Here is a 19,512-nt window from a genome sequence, read left to right as displayed (position 1 = left end):
CCTATGGAAAGTCACAGTTACTAAGTTTTTGTAGGTGCTAGACACACGCCAGGGAACAAAACAAATAGATTTTCTGTTCTCGTGGAGCTAAAATTGAGGAGGAGGAGGCTGAAAATCAACAAGTAGATGAATAAATGGGTAACGTAATTTTGGGCATTCACACGCAGGATGTGAAAGAAAGGCATCATGGATGACTTCCAGGATTTGAAGAATGGTGATGCCATCTACTGAAATGTAGGAGCCTAGGGGCTTCGGTGGGCGAATCAAGTCTGTGAGTTTGGACAAGTACATTTTGAGACACTGACTCGATATTAATGGAAATGTTGATTAAGCCATTGGATATAGGAGTCTGGAGTTTGATAGGTAGGAGCACAGCAATGAATCTGCACTGCAGCAAGCATGGAATTGGGGATAGGAGCACTGGTCGTGCAGCCTGGAGCATAATAAATAAAGGCTAACCGCCACTGGCTGCCTGGACTGATCCATAGCCCGTATATCCCATGTAGGGGTATTCACACATATGTTTAAGGATGGTTACTGTGAAAGGAAAGGAGCTAGAATTGTTGAGGGAGCATGTGAAAGCATCGAACGAGCAAGATTTGAGTGCTCATGTTGTGTGATCTCATTGATAACCCACAAATTAGTAAGGTATGGCATATTGGTAATAGATGTACATGCCAAGTGCGATGTAATTGTTTAACAAAGTGTCCCAATGTGATTATTAATTTTCACTGTATAATGTAATTCACAATGAACATTTATTAATGTCTACAGATTAGTGATGTTATATTCACAGACACAGTGTGATATAACGGGGGGATACTGGATTTGAAGCCAAAGTAAAGTGATTCTTCTTTAATGAAGAATTTGTTGCCTCACTTCTGGGAGTCCTATTGGCAACAGTCTTCAGCTGTCACCACCTCAGGGATTGCTTCAGGGGCAGAGAACCCCATTTCCCAGTTCATTCCCCTTTGGGGGAGGGAGGTAGGCGGGGGGGGGGAGCACACACAGTATGGAGAGACCATGTGGGGAGAGAGCTATGTTTGAGGAGCCCCAACAGTTCTCATGCCAGATGTTTGATTCTTCGCAGCCCAGGCATCACACATCCAGTGAAGCCTTTGAGGTGACCTCAGCCCCAGCTGTCACCTGATGGCAACCACAGAAAGAGACCACAACTGAGGGTTCACTCACTGAGCCTCATCAACCCTCAGGTGAGCAAAGTAAACGAGTGCTATTATCATAAGCTACTGTTTTAGGGTGGTTTGTTCACAGCTATAAATAACTGCAGATATGGTTATATTATTTTACTTTTTCCAACTTTAATTTCTTGATGATAAGGAAATAATTGTTTCAGAACTTCCTGAACCTATTTCATGAGCATGTTGTGGAAATAACTTTAACAGTATATATAAACTTGCTTTATAAGCTATAAGAGGCATTAGAGGTGTAATTTATTATAATTATCACCATAAATCATCATTAGCTTGAAGAAGAGTGTACAGAATACCAAAAAAGCATGGCTCTTGATTTCAAGGCCCAACAATATCAGCTTTCGGTTCACAATTATCTTTCCTAACCATATAAAAATCTGTGGCACTATCTATGGGAAAATTTTTAAATATAAATAGAAGGGTCTGGAATGGGAATGGTAAATGGAAGTCAAGAAGTGGACTTGAAAGCAATAATGTAGCATTCATTTCTGTTTAGCTAGCCCTTCGGTACCCCTCAGATCAGAAGGGTATTTTCAGGTATACTTGTTGAACACACTCCAGCTTCAAACATGGAAACTTGGCACCTAATAATTCCCTCTTTACACTCACTAAACAGGGCCACGTCCTCTTTTTGTTCTCTCACTTCTATACTTTGAAGTCATGTATTTCCACTGGATATGTGTCTTTAAAGAAACACATCAGACTTTTTTTTCATAGTTGTATCCCAAGAGTAACCATCGCAGCACGTTGTAAATAGAAATGTTTATAAATTGATAATACATGTTTATAAAATAGATATATATATATAAAATCCAAGCAATACAAATATCATTTGAAAGATAAAGGATCAGGGATTACAGCTACTAAAGTTTTTTTATATAACTGAAAATTCAGAATTCAACTACCAGTTTAACCTGATATTCCTTTTCTTTTTTCTTTTCTTTTCTCTTTTCCTTTGTACATTCCGGTTTTCCCCCAAGTTTTTCTTAGTACAGCCCCCCAAACAGTCCAGACCCCCCCGCATTTCCAGGCGTGTTTTGGGATGGCACTTCCTGAACACCTTGCTGTAAATACAAGTAGTTGTAGTGAATTGTAAATGAAGTGTGTCACTTTGGATAGAGCACTTTAAATCCTGGTTCTAGATGCTTCCAGAGCCCTCGTTCCCTCTGACAGGGATCTACAAGGTTCTAGGTAGTGGCTGTTCCATTAGACTGGCTTCCTTAGTGACTACGATAACGATAAGCAGAAATACTTCCTTCCCCAGCTAACCTGAAATGGATATGTAGCATAAACAAGAAACAAACTGTTGCTGATTTTTAAGCCCTTCTCATATATTTTTTTTCCTTTTTTCTTTCTTGTTTTCTTTCTTTCTTTTTTTTTTCTTTTTGCAAAGCTTTAAGAACAGAAGAATCACAGCTGGGGTAAGCTTGTTCTCCTTTTCCAGTTCTTAGTCAGTGGAATATAAATTGGTTTAGTAATTCGGTACTTAATTTGAGATGCCAACGTGGTACCACAGAGACCATAAGTTGGCACGTCTAATGACTGAATCACATGTACTCTATAGGCTTTCCAAAGTCTATGTTAATTTGTGTTCAAGTAGCCAAGAGCGTCTAAATTACGTCTGGAGTTGCCTTAGGTGGCTTCCTGAGAGAATAGACTGAGGCAGGGATTTACATGCAGAAGGTTTACTTGGGACCGCTGTCTAGAACAACACCTGTGACCCTAGTGCAGAAAACAACTGGCCAGAGGAAGAAGCCAAATGGGAATGCAGTCACAGAGCCTCAGCAGATGGCATGGACTGCCATTTAAATGGCCCCTTCGAGTTCTCCTGATTAAAGCAAAGGGGCTTTTGTGTCCCTGCCTCAGACAGTCATTGGACACAGGTGAACACGAAAGAGGACGTATAACTTTGAGCTAGCCAGCTTCCTTCAGTAGAGGGCAGCACCTGGGAAGTGAGCCATCGGCAGTCAGCAGTCCTGACAACTGAAGACCTTATGCCTTGACCCTAAAGCAGCATTCTGTGCAGTACAACAAATCTCCCACTACCAAAACAGTATAAATATCTAACAAAATCATGGGAAGTCTGTACCAGGTTATCACCTATCGAAACCATTACTTCTTAGTTTGTGTCCACAATGGTCTGTTCACTTGGACTGTTTCCCTATGTCCAACTGTCAAAAGCATTTATCCTTAAGGATTCTGCTTCATCCACCCAGGAAGTTGCCTCTTGATGGTGTTCCCAGCCATGACTTTTGTTTTCCTTCTTGTGGACTTGCTGGGTACTTTGCATCAATCCTGTGTTATAAGTTTGCCTTGTATGAGGAACAGGTCCTCTCGGTGGATGACTATGGGGCAGCTCCTCAAACATGAGGCATGGAGAAACTACGATGGAAGATGGTAGGGTGGGAGGAATAACACACGGGATTAGAAAGAACACTCTAGTGCTATTTGTTTCTCAAGGGGTTCCACTCAGATGACACAGCCTGTGAGTCCCAGAGTATCTCATTGCTAGAGTGGGCTTGTAAGCTAGATTCTTCTCTCTTCTTACCACATTCTATGGATTGTTTTCCCATTATTATTCCTAAAGCTTTAGTAAAGGATTGTTTAAATGTTTCATTCTTGGCTTGGCCTTGGTTCAGAGCCTTAAAGGGAGAGCAGATCATCTCCATCCCTTCGCAGGCCTTCTGTCCCCATTCCCCACCCCCAGCTCTATCCCCCATGGCTCAGCCTTTCATGGTGGTTGTGGTGGTGTCACTTATGGAGGGATTTCAACAAGGGAGAAGGAAATGTCACAAAGGAAGAGCTTGTGGTTGTCAGAGATCACTGTTCTTTTCCAAGTAGAGCTCCTTCCTGCAGAGTCAACCTCTGATTACCTAATTATTCTAATTTTTATTATGCAAGGAAGCAATTTCTTTGTACTTTGAATTAAAATTATTCATACATATATTTTGCTTCCTTATTAGACCTTCCTTAATTTACTTGAGATAAAGAGTAAATTTAGGAAAATCACTAGAAGCCTTAAGTTCCCAGTTGGAAAATGAGTGGCTATAATTCTTCAAGGGCTGTTCCATCTGCAGAACTTGCTGATTTTATGTGAATCAGCCTAAAATTCTAGAAAGGTGAGAATACCTTATCTCCGGTTTCCATATTAGTTTGCTGGCAGATATGCTGCTTACATCTTTTTGTTACTATTAAGGAAAGTAACTCCTCTGGGACAGAGGGCGAGAATAAGACAAAGAAAAGAAAGTAAAACAAAAAAACTCCACAACAGCCATCATCAGGAACTTGTGATTTGACTTAAAGGAGCTTGAAATTTTAAAAGAAAAACTGAAAATGTAATCTGTTTTTTCATTTGCTTCGTTTCTTCTTTAAACAAGCACACTCTAACTCCCCCAAAGATTTTCCCCTAAAAAGAAATACATTGCACAGCTTGACCTGTAATTTAAATCACGATTAAGCCTCCAGTTAGAATGTTATCTTCGTCATAAATCTGCTATAAATCCCCCAGTGTTCTGTTAAATTCCATCATCCTCTTAAACAGCATGACCCCAATTTTATTTTCCCTAGACATAAAATGCTGAATTATAGCTTATTTATGAGTTTCATGAAGAAGACTAATTTGATTGCCACTTGCAGGGAAGTTCTCACCAGGTTATTATACTCCTAGATCCCATTAACTAATAAAAAAATATATACAAAATAAAAATTAGCCCAAATTAGTCTTCCTAGCGAAATTGCTAGCAACATTTCTTTGTACAAAAAGAAGATGCCACCAACCAGCACTCTTACGCACATTTCCTCCCGGTGCCCCTATTCAGCCCTTCTGCCTGTGCGGAATCCAATCTGCTTTTTATAAACATTTACAAACCTGCCTTTGAGCCTGTTACAGCATTTACTCCTCGTGGGCCATTGCTTCTTCACTAAGAACTCATTCCCTGTGAGAAGTGCTTACAGTGGTTCCAATTTTAACATCTTGAAGTAAACCTGGGCACCCACGATAAATCCAAGCTTGACTGAGGATGTCCCAGCATCTGGTAAAATAGGTCAGCTGGGGTTTCAATGACTTGAGGGCTTCAGTAGTCACATGGAAAGGACAATTACTTGGGGGCACTGGGAGCGATAGCTACTCCTAGGGCACTGTAAGACTGTAATAAAAAGTTATGCCTTATAATCAATAAAATAAGAGGTGATATCCACTACACTATAAGCTCCATAAGGCAGAAACTTTTGTCGTACTGCTCACTGACTTTGCAAGCACTCAAGCATTTGTTGAATAAATGGACTTTAGTCCCAGTGTTCCCCTATGGTCAAAGTCTAACTCTATGAACCAGCTTCTTCATCTTTAAAATGGAGATACTAACAGAACTGCTGATGTACATGAAGGTACCTGGGGCAAGTGTTTGAACCTTGGCACAGTACAAGTGTACATCAATACTTTAATGAAATTACAGAACAATAATGGTAATAAATAAGATGACTCAAGCTAAGTCTGAAGTAGATTCTTTTAAATCCTTGAAGAGTAAGGGCGGGGGAAACTGTTGTTTAAAAGTTGCAAGCTGTTGTTTAAAAGTGTTCTTTCCTCTAAAATGTGAAACACTGAATTGAACTTTTAGTCACAAAAAAGCCTATGTTTTTGTAAAATCACCTGAATGGATACTCAAGTTTATACAAATGTAGAGTGATGGTTCTCTGCTGAAATAGATTTTAGAAATGTAGCCCCAAGGGAATAAACAGCTTTGCTTAATATTCTAACATACTGATATTAATGTAGGCAGAGTCTGTTTCTTTTAAAAACGTGTTTCTTTACTATGTATGCATCTAGATCCTTCTGTGCCTGCACGTTATTGCTTGTCCTTAGAGGAGTATATGAGCTTTTTTCTTCCCCCTCCCCTCCCTCCCCCCGGCAAGCAGTTACCCACAGAGGATTGGGAATGGCGACCTGCAAATGGCAGGAAAGACTTGGAGACATAATCTTTATTACCCACTGACATAAAGAGAAGCTGAAGGCCCACCTGGACCGCAATGTGACTATCCCACAAATGCTGGTGTTGTGAAAGAAAAACACCTCAAACTCCTAGAAATGTACTGATTTTACACTATCCTGATCTATAGTCCGTTGGGAACCAAAGGGCAAGACCCCACCCTGATGAGTGGGAATGGGATTTGAGAAGAATGGACTATAGGGAGAGTGGAGACTGAAAGAGTATAAATAGAGGACTATGGAAGTCAGTGTTTAGAGACAAGGCCAGAACAGGGAAAGGAGGAGAGACAGGGATCAAGATAATTCCTGAGTTTCTATGCATGGTAATGTTTGATGGAATATACAAGTAATTACCTAGGAATGTAAATAAGGTAAAAATAACAACAACGAAAGCACAACCAGTGTTCATTTGAAGAATGGAAAATGCAGAGAAGGAGTGTTCTCTGGTTTAGAAAGAATGGCCACCTTTATAATCTTTATCTGTTCATGTAGTTGTTCATCCATTCAGTAAACATTTAGGGAGCATAATTGTGTCAGGAACTGGGCTGAAAACCAGGCTTACAGACACAAGACAAGCCCGTGGACATCAAGGTGCTCCCAGTGGGGAGAGACAAACATATAAATGAATAAATACAATAACATGTAAAAGGAGCCTGTATGTGTAATAAAGGAGCATGAAGGAGAGGTAGTAATTATACCTGGGCAGCAACTAAGGAAGTGGTGATACTTGAATTATATTCTTTCAACAGGAACTTTCAGGTGTTCCATAGCATAGTCAAAGCTCTTTTTTTGTTTTACAGGCCAAAAAGAAAAAAGAACTGGAGGAAGTATGTGGTACTGAGAGCCCTAAGCCAAAAGCTGGATCGTGTGTCCCATGGCAAATTCCTCAGCCTTATGAATGTCACAGTGGTCACCAACGGCATTACGCAAATAGAATACTGCTGCTAGCTGGTATAAATTAAGTTTTCAATGTTAGATCAATGAGAATAATCACTACCATTAACTTGCTGAACCTTATAATATTGAATAGTTTGTGGAATATATCATATATTTCAATATTCAGCATATTTCAAGTCTTTTTTTCTTTTTTTAATGTATTCTTTACCTTAATCAGAAAGCAGCAAATGAACCCCCTTAACTTATTCATATCCAAAAAATATTTATTGTATACTGTGTGCTAGGTACTGAAGCATGTCACAAAGGTCTGTAACAAAAAGAATAGAGGTCAAAAGAAAAATCTGGATAAAGGAGTAAGGTACTACAGAAGAGACTGCAAATAATTCTTCCAGAATGGATCAGATTCAGGGTTTGAAATTGAAATGGAAATACACATAGGGGAAGACAGGGAGAGGGATGATCATTTCAAGTTCAGCATGTGCAAAGACACAAAGATGGAGAAGAGAACATCCATATTTCAGGAATGACCAAAACTTCTAAGATGGCACAAAAATTGCTCCATAATCTGGCTTCTGTGCATTGCCCACATTAAACCTTGCTACTTCTTGCCTCATATATTGTGTTTATCTTCTGTGCCCTTGCCTGTACAATCTACTCTATTCATAATAGCTTTCACTCTTTAATTCCTCTGCTTACGTCTTTATATGTTTCATCTCTACTCAGCTATGTACTCCTTGGTGACAAGCATGTATCTTATTTATCTTTGTATCCCAGGACCTAACACAATCCTTAGCATAAGGTGGGCATTCTGTAAGTGCCTAAGGAATTCATTCATTCATTCATGTATTCATTAACAAATTTATCTAACACTTTTCATTAACAACCAATAAGTTTTTGTTGTTGTTATTATTGGTTGATGCTTAGGTCACAGTACTGAACAACCACCACAAAAACCAAAACGAAACATAGTAATCTAAGTAAGAAACAGCAGGAGATGAGTCTGGGAGAGTAGGTTGAGAATAAATTGCAAAAGGCCTGGCATGTCACCTTAAAGAAGTTAGAGTTAATTCTTAGTTAATTTTCACTAAGGGGCTATTCAATCATATTTCTGGTACAGAAACATAGATATTTTATAGACTAGACCTTTAGAGAGGGCGGGCTGGTGGTTAATAAATAATGTTGAAGTAAACATTTAAGTCAGAATTTGAAGACTGCAGAATAATGTCCAGGTAAAGGAAACATTAATTACAGAAGAGGCAGATATTGTGAAAAAATATCAGAGTGAAGTTTTTGGGTTTAGTAAAAACTGAGCAGGTAATAAAAAGGAACTAATTTGAGGAAGATCAAGCAGAAGTGTATGGATTTGAAATAAAAAGTAATAAGGGATCACGATGACAGGGAGAACAATGAAACGAGAACATTTGAGAAAGAGGAGCTGGTAATCCCCACCATAAAGGAAGGGGTGTGGGAAAGCAGCAGAGATGAGATGAGCAGCTTTGCCTATTTACCAGCACAGAAGTGATAAAAGCCAAGGAGAGCTGGAAACACTGAAGAACAAATATGAAATAAGAGACTGGATTTTATAAGTAGTGAGTGAAAATATTTTAAAAGCTACCAGAGTTCTCATTTCTCTCTCCCTCCCTTTGTCCCTCCCTCCCTCCCTCCCTCTCTCTCTCTCTCTCTCTCTCTCTCTCTCTCTCTCTCTCTCTCTCCAGAAAAGCTACTTTGAATATGGAATATGAGAATGAAAGAAAGGCTTGGCAGAAGCAAAACAAAGACCACTGATGTTCTTCCGAAAAAGTACACGAGAAGACCTCCTCCGACGGGGTTGACTGAACGTCCCTTTATAAACTTAGACATCCTGGGTAAATATAATTATTGTTATTTAAACTATATGCTAAGCTCAATAACAAAAACAACAAGCAGGAAAACTTGAAGAGCGGAAACTGATGCCATGGCAGCCCTCCAACATTTTATACTTGGCTATAGGGCTTAAAAGACAGTAGCTGGGTTTTAAGGCCCAAGCACAAGGTCTTGAGCTTCAGTGAGGCAGAGGAGCTGAAACTAGGCCGTTAGGTAAAACCTGCAGCCTTAGAGAACTGCCAGTCAGTGGGACTGGAAAAACACCTAGTAGTCTAGGAAAGTAGCAAAAAAGTTTATTCTTTGCCTGGAGCTTCGGATAGGGGCAAAAACAAAAGGTACCTGTGAGAAATCAAAATCTGAGGCTTGCAACTGATAAAAGATTACAATATCTGCATAATTGAGGAACCACAAACAGAAATAATCATTTACCAAGCCTCCTGAACCTTTATGAGCCAAAGAACTCTGGCAGAAGCAAGCACGTAACTGCTCTGAAGGGACTCTTTCACACCTCGGCATAAAAGACTCCGTCCCATAAACAACCCCATTCCTGGAAAGCACCACAGGAGGAAATAAATCACCATGAGTAAGAGTCAGCAAATGTTGTAAACGGTAAAGTTAGGAACTCAACAGCTGGAAATAATAGAAGTCCCTGAAAGAGAAAATGAAGATATTTAACTTGATTAAAGAGGCAAAATAATAGAAATAATAAAAGATAGGTGGATTTCACAAAGAACCAAACAGAACATGTAGTGTTGAAAACATATTCTCATTGAAATGAAAATGAATGGGCCTAACCAGATCCCACAGGTGAATGAGTATAATCACCTCCTTTTGTATTCATTTTAAATGATGCTCAGCTTCATTTCTGTACAAGTTTGTCAGACAGGTTATACTTGGTGTATTCAAAATGTGCTGCTACTCAATACAACTTTACAATATGAACTTCCTGTAATTATGAATTCATTCCATTGAACCCAAAATTTATCTATCAACAAAGTGAATCAACCTTTCCTTATTTCTCCAGTGGAGCCCTTTTGCTTTTTTTTTCTCTGTCATAAGTTCTAGGGAGAGAGGATTCACCCGGGTTCCTAGAAGAGCTACTTTAAGACTCCAAGATTAGGAAAGTGCTCCATGGGTGGAGGGTCCTTCCCAGTGCCCTTGAAGAGGAGGAAACCAAATCTTCGTTCTGCTTCCCACTTTATGACTTGAGCTGCTGCCATGCACAGAAGGACTAAGGCTCCTCTAGCCTGCCAGAGCTGAAACTTTCCAAAGTGTTTGATCCATAGTGTTAAAACAAGAATAATGCTCTATGTATATGACATCTACCCTACAGTCTGTCTTTCCAGTCCTCACCTCCCCAAACTAGGTGGAGGGGTATCAGCGGGTTTGTGCCTTGGTCTTCTCCACTTCCCTGTGAGCTCAGGATGCAGTTTGAAGTCAGCCACTTGTGGTTTCAAGTCCACCTGTACTAACAGTTCCTTAGTGTTTCCGGCATGCACTAAAACTGATATAGAGCTCTCCCTTTATAAGCAATTTTCATCTTAGTAAATACTTCTAGTGCGAGTACTTAGATGTGTATATTCTTATAACTACCCAGAAGTCTTTAAGAAGACTTCTTAAAGAAGTCTTCCTTAAAGAATGCAAATGTGTATTTGCATGTTTTCATCCATGTATCTTAAATATATCAGTTATTAATCTATTAAGTAATTAAATAAGTGCAAAGGCTGATAATGTTTTAACACATATTTTCACCCCAAAGAAAGGTTTATTTCACAGCTTAATAAAATCCACATTAGAGTTTGTTGGCAAAGTAAAATTCTTCATTCAGTGATGAAGGGGACATCGCTAAAAATAAATGCATTCTATTAAGATTAGATAGAATCAATACAAGTGAACAGCTGCGGAGTGTAGGGGATGCAGGAATTGAGGTAGATAAAGATAACTGCTTAAGCTGATGTTAAGCCTGTAATGACTGACAATATGGGAGGGGGCGGGATGAGAGTCAATAAATGAATTCTTAAACAAACAAAAAACCCCACAAAATTCACTCTCTTAGGTAGAGAATTTCAGAATATTGGCCCGTTCTTGGTAACGTAAGACTGGTGTCAAATACTGCAAACCCACTCCGGGGCCAAGAAAGGAACCTTAAACATATGGCCTAAAATATTCTACTGCCCAGCACCGCCTTTCTGTACACAACCTAGGTTGGCACCACAGTGCTGCGCTCTGAAGCTAAGCGCTAACTCATCAGTATCGATGTGGAAAGAACAACGCACACTAATACACAGGATCTAGTGTGAGCAGCACTGGATTCTGTCCTTGAAGAGTGCTGTAAAACATTTACGAGGACGCGCCCTGGAACAAAACCCAGCTTCTCCACTTGCTCCTTGGCCTAAGTTGCCTAACCGTTGTGACTCCGTTTGCTCACGTGTAAAACGAGGACAGTATTGCAGATTTCAAAGTGTTGCTACGAGGATTTTTTTAAAAGCCCTTGAAACCCAGACTGGCACACAGCGCTCAGGAAATACTAGGTGTCCTAAGGTGGCCCCCGCAAATTTCTCTGAAATGTTCATTGTGCCCTTGCTTATGAGTACACGTCTTTTCAGCATAAGGAGAGGAAGGCCTGATTTGTCCAGCACGTACTACCCGCCCCGCACAGTTTCTCCTCTGGTCGGCACGGCTCTTGGCAGCTGGTGGACCCGTCCGATCCCGACGGGACACTTGGATGAACAGGTCCGCCAGGATCCGAGGCTGGCAACAGGCGGAACCAGAGTCCTCAGAAGGCCGGCGCTTCCTCAGCCCCACAAAGGTTCAGATTCCGTTTTTTGAGGAATCTGAGCCAACGCAGGGAGATGCTGAAGCTTCCGACCTTCCTGCCTCCATCGCTCGCAGACAACAGCAGAGCGCATCACCGAATCCCGCCAGGCCAGCGAGAAGGCGGGGACTGCAGGACGCCGCCCGCAGCCTGCTGGGACCTGAGGCGGGGCGAGGCCGGCGAAGCGCTAGGCCCGGAGGCTGAGGCGCCGGGCTGCCCGATGTGTGCCGGATGCGGGTCTCAACATATGCCGCCGGCCCCGTTAGTCCTCAGGCCTGAGCCGTCGCACCCGCGAAGCTCCCATTGTCGTGACCCCTGTCCTATCTTCCTGTCGCTTTGATTGTTCGATGGGAGGAAAAAATGGAACCCCTTAAGTCAGGCATCTCCTAAGGCACCAGTCAATGAACTAGGCAGCGGGGGTGGGGTCCTTCGCTCGCGCCGAAATTCAAAGGTATAAATGTTTCCGGCCGGAATGCACAGCCGCGAGCGAATCTTGTAGCCGCGATGGTAGGATTCGCCTCGTAGTGCCCGAAGCCGGGCAAGGTGGCCCGCTCTCCGCCCTTGTAACGAAGAAGAGCTTTGCGGAGACCGCTGGCCCAGGTGGCCGGACACGGCGGTGAGGCGGGTGAGTGCGCGCGGCCCGTTGGGCCTAGCCTGGCATTCCTGGCGGGAGATGGGGACGGGGTGGCGGGGGCGAGTAGCCAGGAGGGCCCTCGGACCAAAACAAGCCCTAAAGGGCTCCTGGCAGAACGGCTAGTTCCTATCCAGCCTTGGAGGGCGAGGAAGTGTTGACAGAAAGGCCTGGTGAGGCGAGGGGACAGCCTGAGTGAAAGCAAACAGCTGGAACATGTATTCATGTATTTATTAAGTAGCTCCTGACACCGCCCCCACCTCCCCGCACACCCTTGAGTCAGGCACGATTTGTGCATATAACGGTGGACGTAGGCGAAGATCTTTCAGGAACTTACATTATGATGAGTTGGGTAGACGAATAAGGACCGTTTCGTGTCAGCTTTAAGTTCAGTGAAGGGAAAAGAAAGCAGAGTAAGGGGATGGGTATAGGTGCTCTTTTATATAGCGAAGTCAGGAGGACTGCATGCAGTTCAGGTGACGCTTGGGCACAGACGTGAGTGCAGTAAATGAGAGTGGGACATGCTAGCATCGGGGAGAGGGACGTTATGGGCAAAGGAAAGGGGGTGTGAAATAATAAGTAGTCCGTCAGCTGGAGTATTTTATAACGGTGGAAGGTAAGACTGGAAAAGTAGTTGACTTCCAGGTTCAATTAATGGTTTCATTAACTCCCAGATACCGACTCTTGTATGTTTTTAAGTTGGAGAAATATATAATCTTTACATGAGAGGTAAGTAGCTTGGCTTGGCAAGTTAGCTGTTTTATTTTTATTGAGCTGCCATTCTTACAGCTTTTTGTTGTTGTTGTTAGTCTTTTCAATTCACTATGATTCCAGGTTTACATTTCACTTATGTATTATTATTTCTGTTTTGTACAGAACTGTTTTGTGGCCTGTTTGATTCCTAGCAAAGATTTACTTGTCCACGTCCGTAGTGAAAAATGCACATTAAGTCAATCATTCTTGAGGGATTCAAGTCCTATGCTCAGAGGACTGAAGTCAATGGTTTTGACCCCCTCTTCAATGCTATCACTGGTTTAAATGGCAGTGGGAAATCCAACATATTGGACTCCATCTGCTTTTTACTGGGCATCTCCAACCTGTCTCAGGTAAGGTATAAACTTTCTGACTTATGTGAATGTAAGTTTGGGGAACCTAAAGGGAATTCTTAGTGAACTCGGAAACTATTGTCAATATTCGTATTTTTTTACTTTATGTGAATTACACTTTACTGCAGTCCTTTAAAGGTGTAGGTATTATTACTCCATCTTTAAGGTGAGAAAATAGAAACTTAGATGAGTTGCCTAAGGTTCATCCTCTTATCACATTTAAACGCAGGCATTCTTACTTTAAGGCAGTCACATTCCAGAGCCTTCCCTTCCCCCCATTATAATCTTTTCAGGATCTGCTAATGGAATTGGATGAATAATGAAATTCTTAGACACTGTCTACCCTTAAATCATTTAAATGAACTTTTATTAAGAAATGAGTAGAAAACAATTCAATTCATGGTCAAAAAAGTCCTATGGAAAAAGGCATTCATTTTAAGTTGATGTTGCCCATTTTCCTTGCCTGTGTGTGCAACTGCCTATCCCTGGGTACTTGATGGATAATACTATATGGGTGGTTTTCCAACAGCGGGAAACCTTTTCAGTGCCATTTTGTGCAGTATGGGGTTTTGTAATTGATAAACTTTTCTTTTAGGTTCGGGCTTCTAATTTACAAGATTTAGTTTACAAAAATGGACAAGCTGGTATTACCAAGGCCTCAGTCTCGATCACCTTTGACAATTCTGACAAAAAGCAAAGTCCTTTAGGATTTGAGGCCCATGATGAAATTACAATAACAAGGCAGGTGAGTGGCTATGAAATGTTTGAGTACCTAAGAGCATGCATGTCTGATGTGTTTTTTGGTGCTGTGACTTTGCTGGAGAAAGTTTATGAGCAAAATTGATGCATCAAGTACTGACTAGATTCCTTAAGAATATCTTCCTGATGTTAAAATTTTGATTATGCAAATTTTACTCTTTACCAAGAGGATTGGAAGGGATCTGAAAAATCATTTCTTAGTATAAGAGCTCAACCATGCTTAAATCTTGAACCATATGTGAATCCTCGCTGTCTGTGCTGGAACACCTAACAGTAGTTGGGTTCTTGCTCTCTCTGAGGTAACCCATTCTGATTTTGGACATGTCTAGTTAGAAATCTTTTCCTATAAATTGAGCCAAAGTGCTGTCTTCAAGTTTTACACATTAATCCTAGTTCTCTTGAGAGCACCAAAAGCAAATCTAATGTATTCCATATTTCAATATTTAAGTGTTCTGTAAGTCTAAATATTTTCTAAGCTATATTTCACTAGGTCTTTCAATTGATAATTTAGTTGTTTCTAATTCTTTCACTTGTCTGAGCACATTGAATATGAATTTACTCCAGTGCTTGTTTTTTTTATTATTATTATCATTATTATTATTATTTCAATGCATGGCATCTCAAATTTCATACCAGAATTGGTCTAGTTATGTAAGGGTTAAGCAAAATTGTCACTTCTTTCATTTTAGATACTCTTATTTTGTTTTTTTTCAATATGACATTGGAGAGTTCGTAATACCTTATTTAAAATCGCAGTAATTCTTTCCATGTGTGCTATTAACCAAGTTATTGCCATTTCTGTACATAAGCAGGTTTTTTTAAAACGAATGCATTTGTCTTTTAAAATCTTTTTTCTTATAGTCAAGTCAGACAGTGCTTTCAGTTTGTCAGAGTTTTAATTTTTAAAATTCTAACTCCCATTAATCTCCATCTTAGCATATGTAACTTACAGATTTCCCTCTATTTTAATAAAAGCCTCTGGTAAAAAAACATAACAAACAGACATTGACTAGCTTCTGTGTTACTAAGCATCCATGAGATAAATAATCACCCTTTAGGAATTTTCCATAGGTCTGCTGCTAATCTGCCTAAAATCTCTGTCCTTGTGTGGTCCATATGCCTGTATCCACCAAAATTTTGTTACAAAGACTTTGTCAAATTACTTATGGGAATATTAAGTCTGTTATTCAAATATATTGTCTATCAGCCTAATCATGTCTGGAAAAGAAATGAATTAACATTTATTCAATATTAAGTGCTTGATGTATACTGGGCATTCTTGAATGCATTGGAAAATGCAGAAAGAAAGAAGAATGAAAAACATCTTGTCTTTAATGACCTCAAAATATGCGTGAGACAGTCATACTCAATAAATGACAATGTAAGTACTATAGTAGCGTATAAACAAGCTGGTGTCTGGTTTAAGTTGCCCTTAATGAACCCATGCTGAAGCTCCATGATTACTCGTTCACGTATTCACAAGTCATGTCTTAATCCCTTTTAGAATCTTGTCAAGAATTGATATCAAACTGCTTGTCTTTAGTTTCTAGTATCTGACTTTTGTTCCTTTGGGAATGGAAAGGTGGAGGAAGAGGAGTTAACCTCTGAGTGTGGAAAAATTGCAGAAAGATTGTGATCAGGGATAGAAAATATGTTTGCACATACTTGGAAACAAAGCTACAAGTGACCTTAGAGACTTAGTCCAATGCAGAGACCTTAGGTGTGGTGACATAACTAGTTAGTAAGTCTTTGAATTAGAAGCCAGGTGTCCTAACTTAATCTCATATCCTTTTTGACCATGTCACACTTCCTCCACTGTTTACTCAGAATTGGTTTTACCGTTAGTTGGACAGAACAAACAAATGTTAAGATAATATATTTGGGAATTTGTCATCTTAGCTCAAGATGTGTGTGTTTTTATCTTTTAAAATACTTCCTTTTTTAGGTGGTTATTGGTGGCAGAAATAAATATTTAATCAATGGAGTAAATGCAAACAACACCAGAGTACAGGACCTCTTTTGTTCTGTTGGCCTTAATGTTAACAACCCTCACTTTCTCATCATGCAGGTAATGTATTTGTGATCCTTATATCTCTCTGGTAATGGTTTTGACATTTTTTATTTTTTAAGTTATTACAGTAGGTGAAGAGCTTCTTTTTGGATTTTCCTTTTGTTTTTTTGCTGGTGTTTGGACACCTGTTAAGAAATGTGGGTTAGCTAGTATTGTATACTTTTGAATTTTGAAGAACATCTAGAAGTAATTTTCCTTGACTTTTACTTTGTTGCTAGAAGAACAATATATACTCAGTATAAAAAGTATTTTTTAAAAATGTATTTGTAGTATATCCTTTTAAAGTATTGGGTTAAAGTATTGTATTATTTCATAGTAAATTTTAAATTATTTTCTTCTTTAAAGACTTATTCAAGTGAAAAATAAGGCCTAATGTTATCTTGTCCTTACATTATCTCACTTGACCCATCCAGCTGTACTTTGAGAAAGTCAGAGCAGGATCCTGGTTGGACCAAAATAAAATTATTTTCCCTACATCACAGCCTCAAAGCTGGAAATTTACACTTCAGATGAAACTAACTTTTCAGTAATACGATTTTCTCAGAGTTGAGGAGCAGTTTTTTGAAGGGGTTTGGTTTTTTTTTTCTTTTGGTAATGAATTTGATGATTTTTTTGCCTGAAAGAAGACATTTTACTATCCTATTTGAGGCCTGGAAGTATGTAGTCTATTTCTAGAAATTATCTTGGAGGGCTATCATTTTTTAAAAAGTCAAAAAATGTTCAATAGTTATGCTAAAATGTATTGATTCACCTATATGTTTTAGAATTGGAGACTTCTACATCATTAGTATTAACTATTGCAGAAATATTCTCTGAGTTAACATTGTAGCATTTGATAACTCTTGTAATTTGTATCACTGGTAAGTAAGAAAATGAATAGTAAAATTCTAGAATTATAAGATACCTTCAGTCTCAAATAAAAGAAACATCTTTTCATGTAGGCAGAAGAAGAAAAAACTCGCAAAAGATCGGTATATTAGGATACAGTAGCTTCAGTGCAGATAAACATGTATGCCTTTTGGTTACCCTTTCTGTAATTTGTTATCATTGTAGTAAGTTTGTCATTTATTTTCAGGGCCGAATCACAAAAGTATTGAATATGAAACCTCCAGAGGTAAGAGTACTACTTAGGGACAGTAAAAACAGTGATAATAGATATTGTTTTAATCTTCTAAGTAATCAATTTGTTTAACAATTTCTTCCTTTTGAAATTCTTGGAGGAAACGTGTATCTAAGAATGATTAGTAAAGAAAGAGTTTTTCTTTTGTTTTGTTTTGTTTTAATATTTAACAATGTACCCAATATTTTATTTTATTTTTAATTTTGTAACATAATCCTTCTGAGCCTTAATTTTATCACCCATAAATTGAAGTTAGTAATGCTAACCTCAGGTCTGTTCTGAGGATTAAATGAGAATATATAAGAAAAAGCATGGGACATTGTTAAGCAGATTTTTTAAATTATTTTTTTAATGGAAATGTAATTGACAGTTTCAGGTGTACAAAATAATGATTCAATATATGTATATACGAGTATTGTAAAATGATCACCGCAATAAGTAGTTAACGTCACCACACAGTTACAAAGTTTTTTTACTCATGATGAGAACTTTTAAGGTTTAGCAGTTTTCAAATCTGCAATACAGTAGTCACTATGCTGTATATTATATTCGCACGACTTATTTATTTCATTTTATAACTGGAAGTTGATACCTTTCGACCACAGATTTCACCCACCTCCAGTCCCCCTCCTCTGGCAACCACTAGTCTGTTCTCTTGATGAGTTTTGTTTTCTTTTTGAGAAAAAATATAAGTAAGATATAATATTTGTCTATTTCTGCCTGACATATTTTGTTTAGTATAATGCCCTCAAGGCCCATTCATGTTGTCGCAAACAGCAGGATTTCCTTTTTTTATGGTTGAATTATATTCCATCGTATATATACAGGTATACCTAAGAGATTTTGCTGGTTTGTTTCCAGACCACCACAATTTTGCCTGTGGAGAGTCTTGCCTTCAATTTGTAAAAAACACAACATCTGTGAAGCGCAATAAAACAAAGCGCAATGAAATGAGGTGTGCCTGTATACCACATTTTCACTATGTATTTATCCATCAGTGGACACTTAGGTTGCTTCCATGGCTTGGCTATTGTAAATAATGATGCAGTGAACATGAGGCTACAGATATTTTTTCAAATTAGCGTCTGTTTCCTTTGGATAAATATCCAGAAATGGAATTGCTGAATCGTGTGGTAGTTACTTTTTTAATATTTTGAGGAACCTCCAAACTATGTTTTCCATAGTGGCTGTACCAACTTACAATCCCACCAGCAGTGCACAAGGGTTCCCCTTTCTCCACATACTGGCCAATACTTGTTATTCCTTGTCTTTTTGATAACAGCCATCCTACCAGGTGTGAAATTATATCTGATTGTGGTTATGGTTTGCATTTCCCTGATGACTAGTGATGTTGAGCACCTTTTCATGTACCTGTTGACCATCTGTATGTCTTCTGTAGGAAAATATATGTTCACTCCTCTGCACATTCTTGAATTGGATTGTTTATTAGTTTGTTTTTTCCATTAAGTTCTTTATGTATTTGGATATTAACCCCTTATCAGATACATGATTTACAAATATTTTCTTCCATTCCGTAGGTTGTCTTTTTATTCTGTTGATGGTTTCCTTTGCTGTGCAGAAGATTTTTTTTAGTTTGATGTAATCCCACATGTTGATTTTTGCTTTTGTTGTGTTTGCTTTTGGTGTCAAATCCAAAAAACATCACTATGATGGATGTCAAGGAGCTTACTGCCTGTGTTTTCTTCGAGGAGTTTTATGCTCCCAATATTAAAGGAAATTTTGATCGTATAAAGCAGCATTTCTCAACCAGTGTTTCATGTTAGTTAAACCCTATAGAAAACCCTGCAGAAAAAGATTTGAGTGAAATTAATTCATCACACATAATGGATTAGTTAGGGCATTAAGGCTTAATTTTCTCTTGGAGCCCCCTTGAGAAGAGTTGGTATGAAGGAATGAATATTTTACAGAGAACATAGGCTCTTTAGTTATTCCTTTCTATAGAGAAGAGCTAATAAGATTGATAATTGATAATACCAGTCTAGTTATTATAGAGTGTGGGGCATTCTTATTTTCTTTAGATAACATCTTAAGGGAAAA

General features: G+C 39.0%; 1 protein-coding gene across 1 annotated transcript in view; it reads left to right on the top strand.

Annotated features, from left to right (window-relative positions):
- The first annotated feature begins 12,234 nt into the window (after nt 1-12,234).
- The window catches only part of SMC2 (structural maintenance of chromosomes 2), a 53,431-nt gene continuing 46,153 nt past the window's right edge, over nt 12,235-19,512 (top strand). Inside the window, exons 1-5 of the mRNA XM_019623692.1 lie at nt 12,235-12,392; nt 13,275-13,504; nt 14,100-14,249; nt 16,209-16,331; nt 17,410-17,448. Of these exons, the coding sequence (XP_019479237.1) occupies nt 13,337-13,504; nt 14,100-14,249; nt 16,209-16,331; nt 17,410-17,448 (480 nt within the window). The 5' untranslated portion in view covers nt 12,235-12,392; nt 13,275-13,336. The remainder of the gene's footprint in view (nt 12,393-13,274; nt 13,505-14,099; nt 14,250-16,208; nt 16,332-17,409; nt 17,449-19,512) is intronic.

Source organism: Hipposideros armiger, unplaced genomic scaffold (assembly GCF_001890085.2).
Source record: "Hipposideros armiger isolate ML-2016 unplaced genomic scaffold, ASM189008v1 scaffold_558, whole genome shotgun sequence".
NCBI classification, from domain to species: domain Eukaryota; kingdom Metazoa; phylum Chordata; class Mammalia; order Chiroptera; family Hipposideridae; genus Hipposideros; species Hipposideros armiger.
Note: the sequence above shows the minus strand (reverse complement) of the source record. Positions and strands in the feature narration are given on the sequence as shown.